The following is a 4,741-nucleotide window of genomic DNA, read 5'->3' as shown; positions in this document are numbered from 1 at the left end:
CATGAAGAATGTATTGTGCATGCCGTTTCATACTTGCGTTTCATGGAAGTTCGTAAACCTTTGCGTGAGCTGTTGCTCTTTCTCATTCATCTTGACAAGTGCCATCCCAGAAACAAGTCAGCTAAGATTTGTGTTCCAAGTTCAGCACAAGAACGATCCTATTCTAGGCTTCTAACTCAGACCACCGTGTTCGTTTACGTGAGAATAATCCAAGGCGTGCGCATATCGATCTGTCAAGATTTGTTAACAAGATTCATGGAACTCAGCTACATCTTCGAGGCATGGCTACAGCCTTTTTTTTTCATTGATACCGCCATTATTTCAGCAACGCATGCGATCTCTGCAGTGCAAAGAAATGCACGAGATGGTGACCGGCCGTACACATAACACACCGCGTGTGGAGTGAGCGGACGTGTGGAATTCGAGAAGAATGTAGTAGTATTGTGCATGCCGTTTCATACTTGCGTTTCATGGAAGTTCATACCAGGCTGTTGTCTCTCTCATTCATCTCGCTTGGCAAATACCATCCCGACAAGTGACAAGTCAGCACACATCTCGTCCGCAAGTTCAGCATAATGACAGTCCTGTTCTAGGCTCCTACCTCAGATCGCCGACCTTCTTTCCTTGATAATGCTAGTCAGGCTGGTTGTAATGAAAGTATCATAGGTAGTATTATGCATGCCAACTAGGCAATTTTGATAAGATGACATAGAATTAAATGAAAAAAGAGATGGTTGATTATCATATCATGATACCGTATCATATTAAATATTGTGCTACTATGTGTCATGCGTGCTAATAAATAAAATTATTTATGATACTAACATATGATACTATGCACTACGGATGTAGTATCATATATTAGTATCATATGCATGATACTAGTATATGATACTTGTCATTACGACCAGCCTCATAGTGGGAGTAACTTAACTAGTAACATAGCGTAGTCCATGACAAATTTGCTTATGTGGGATGTATTTAATGAGAAGAGATGTGTTTAGAATAACATAATAGCGCTTTAAAAAATGGATCTGCAAGTTAATAAATAAAGTCTTCTATGACACTATTAACTATGATACTTTGCACTATAAAGGTGGTAACTTAGACTAGTATCATATGCATGACTAGTATAAGTTACTCCCCATTATGACCAGCCTTAGTTGTTCTCTTAATCAAAGTTGAATGAAGTAACAGGAGTCTTGCTTGTGGCTGGCCTTCAAGCTAACTTTCTGCCTCGAAGATCACAGAAATCGATCAAATACCTAGTAGAAATTGGCAAAGAGGAGTGAGGTGTTTTGGTGACCGAGCTCCATGGAGCCCTTTGTTTAAAAAAAATCAAAATACAAACTTATTGCATTTTAAAAAATCTGAAAAAATATGCAAGTATACAATGATGAAATGTATATGTGTGTAAAAATTCAGGATGAAATACCTTGAAATGCGACCTGTAGAAAACAGACAAATCCATGGACTTTGAGGATAAATAGTATCATGTATTGAAAAGCCTTAGATTTTTTTTGTACAACCCTCATTTCCGCGTATTTGTTTCTAAAAATTTACACACATGTATATATGTATTTGTCTCAGAATTTTTTGAAATGTTAAAAAAATATGAATTTTGAATTTTGCAAATGGATGCCTCCATAGAGCTCGGCCTCCAAAAAATTTGCTGTCATGGTTCATACCCAATTTTCCACTCCTATTCGTGTTTTTCGTGCAGATTCTGCTGGTGAGTATATCTCTCGTGCGTTGCGAGGATTTCTTGCTGAACAGGGTACTCTTCCCCAGTTCTCTTGTCCTGGTGCTCATGCTCAGAATGGTGTGGCTGAGCGCAAGCATCGTCACCTTCTTGAGACGGCACGTGCGATGATGATTGCTGCCTCTCTTCCGCCTCACTTTTGGGCTGAGGCTATTTTCACTTCCACATATCTCATCAGTATTCAACCATCTGCTGCTTTGCAGGGTGGTATTCCTTTCGAACGTCCTTTCAATCGTTCTCCTGATTATTCGACGCTTCGGTTGTTTGGTTGTGTTTGCTATGTTCTTCTTCCCCCACGTGAACGCACCAAGCTAACCGCTCAGTCTGTTGAGTGTGTCTTTGTAGGATACAATGATGAACATAAGGGTTATCGGTGTTGGGATCCTGTCGGTCGTCGGATGCGTATTTCTCGGGATGTGACTTTTGACGAGTCTCGTCCTTTCTACCCACGACCATCCTCCTCGACCTTTTCTGTGGAGGACATCTCTTTTCTCACATTTCCCGATACACCTCCCTTTGTGCCCCATATTCCTACTCCTCCTTCCCCCATTGTTGTAGATACGGCACCATCCTCTCCAACTGTTTCTTCCCTTCCCACGTCGCATGACTCTCCACCTTCATCCCCGATACCTTCTTCATCTCCATCTTCATCAACGATTCCTTCCCCATCAACACTGATGTCTTCCCCATCTCCATCTCCTGTGATTCCTACCCGTCCATCTTTTCCTTTCCATTACACTTGCCGTCCACGTGTTGTGGATGGGTCCACTGATGCGCCATCTACTTCTGGTGTGCCTTCTTCCTCATCTCAGCCGACTTATGGTCTTCGACCTTGGCCTTGTCCTCCTCCTGACTGCTATTCTCCTTCCCAATATGGTCTTTCGGCTATACTTGAGCCTACCTCTTATCGCGATGCTATTGTTCATCCCGAATGGCAGTTTGCGATGGCCGAGGAGCTTGCTGCTCTTGAGCGCACTGGCACGTGGGATCTTGTTTCTCTTCCTCCTGGTGTTCATCCCATCACTTGTAAGTGGGTCTACAAGATTAAGACTCACTCTGATGGTTCTCTTGAGCGTTATAAAGCTCGTCTTGTGGCTCGTGGCTTTCAGCAGGAGCATGGTCGTGATTACGATGAGACTTTTGCTCCTGTGGCCCATATGACCACTGTTCGCACACTTCTTGCCGTGGCCTCTGTTCGTCACTGGTCTGTATCTCAGCTTGATGTTAAGAATGCCTTTCTTAATGGTGAGATACATGAGGAGGTTTACATGCAGCCACCACCTGGGTATTCTGTTCCTGATGGCATGGTTTGCCGTCTTCGTCGCTCTTTATATGGCCTTAAGCAAGCCCCTCGCGCCTGGTTCGAGCGTTTTGCCTCTGTAGTGACTGTCGCTGGCTTTTCAGCGAGCGCTCATGATCCGGCGTTGTTTGTACACCTTTCTGCTCGTGGTCGCACTCTTCTTCTTCTATATGTTGATGACATGATCATCACTGGCGATGATTCTGAGTATATTTCTTTTGTCAAGGCCCGTCTCAGTGAGCAGTTTCTTATGTCTGATCTTGGTCCTCTTCGTTACTTTCTTGGGATTGAGGTTTCTTCCACCTCTGATGGCTTTTTTATTTCTCAAGAAAAGTATATTCATGATCTTCTTACTCGTGCGGCTTTTAGTGATGAGCGCATTGTTGAGACTCCTATGGAGCTCAATGTTCAACTTCGCGCTTCTGATGGTGAGCCCTTGTCTGATCCGACGCGCATCGTCATCTTGTTGGCAGCCTTGTCTATCTTGCTGTCACTCGTCCAGATATCTCCTATCCTGTCCATATTTTGAGTCAGTTTGTTTCTGCTCCCACTTCGGTGCACTATAGTCATCTTCTTCGTGTTCTACGATATCTTCGTGGCACGATCTCTCATCGTCTCTTTTTCCCTCGTTCTAGCTCGTTACAGCTCCAGGCCTATTCAGATGCTACATGGGCTAGTGATCCTACGGATCGCCGTTCACTTTCTGCTTACTGTGTTTTTCTTGGTGGTTCTCTCATTGCCTGGAAGACGAAGAAACAGACCGCAGTTTCCCGTTCGAGTGCAGAGGCTGAGTTACGAGCTATGGCTCTTCTGACGGCAGAGCTGACTTGGTTACGATGGTTACTGGAGGATTTTGGTGTTTCTGTTACTACACCTACCACCCTCTTGTCAGACAGTACGGGTGCTATCAGTATTGCGCGAGATCCCGTGAAGCATGAGCTTACCAAGCATATTGGTGTTGATGCTTATTATGTGCGCGCTGCTGTGCAGGATCATGTTATTGCTCTTCAGTATGTGCCTTCTGAGTTACAGCTTGCAGACTTCTTCACGAAGGCCCAGACTAGAGCACAACATGGATTTCACCTCTCTAAACTCAGTGTTGTGGATCCACCATGAGTTTAAGGGGGGGTGTTAGAGTTATATTAGTCATGTCTTTTGGCCTTTCATTCATAGTCTCTTGGCATCCTCTTGTGGTCTTTTGGCATCCTCATGTATGTGTATATATGATGGCTTTAGCCTCCTGATAATACTAGTTGCATTCCTAACAGCTAACACTTGCACAGTTGCATTTTTCCCGTTTAGACTTTGAATGAAAAAGCATCAACGGCTGAATTTTCTCGTTGGTCGTGATAGTCTGAGGATGATGGCATGGGCGGGAGGAGGAAGAAGGGCATCAAGGATAAGATCAAGGAGAAGCTCCCTGGTGGCCACGGCGACCAGCAGCACGCCGATGGCACCTACGGACAGCAGGGTACTGGCACGGCCGGCACCGGGGCGCATGGCACCACGGCCGCAGGCGATACCTACGGGCAGCCGGGACACACCGGAATGACCGGTACTGGGACGCATGGCACCGACGGCACCGGTGAGAAGAAAGGCATCATGGACAAGATCAAGGAGAAGCTGCCCGGACAGCACTGAGCCCAGTCCGCGCTCGCTACTTGTGAAAGTTTGAGGTG

The 4,741-nt window shown here is 45.2% G+C and overlaps 1 protein-coding gene across 1 annotated transcript; it reads left to right on the top strand.

Moving 5' to 3' along the window:
* Window positions 1-2,919: 2,919 nt before the first annotated feature.
* Window positions 2,920-4,741, top strand: LOC125512770 (dehydrin DHN3). Its single transcript, XM_087530792.1, has 2 exons — window positions 2,920-3,069; window positions 4,416-4,741. Exons 1-2 carry the CDS (start codon window positions 2,920-2,922, stop codon window positions 4,701-4,703), a joined length of 438 nt encoding a protein of 145 aa, XP_087386918.1. The 3' UTR covers window positions 4,704-4,741.

Source organism: Triticum urartu, chromosome 6A (assembly GCF_056163025.1).
Source record: "Triticum urartu cultivar PI428250 chromosome 6A, HENAU_Tu73, whole genome shotgun sequence".
Lineage (NCBI taxonomy): Eukaryota > Viridiplantae > Streptophyta > Magnoliopsida > Poales > Poaceae > Triticum > Triticum urartu.
This window is presented reverse-complemented; position numbering and strand designations above follow the sequence as displayed.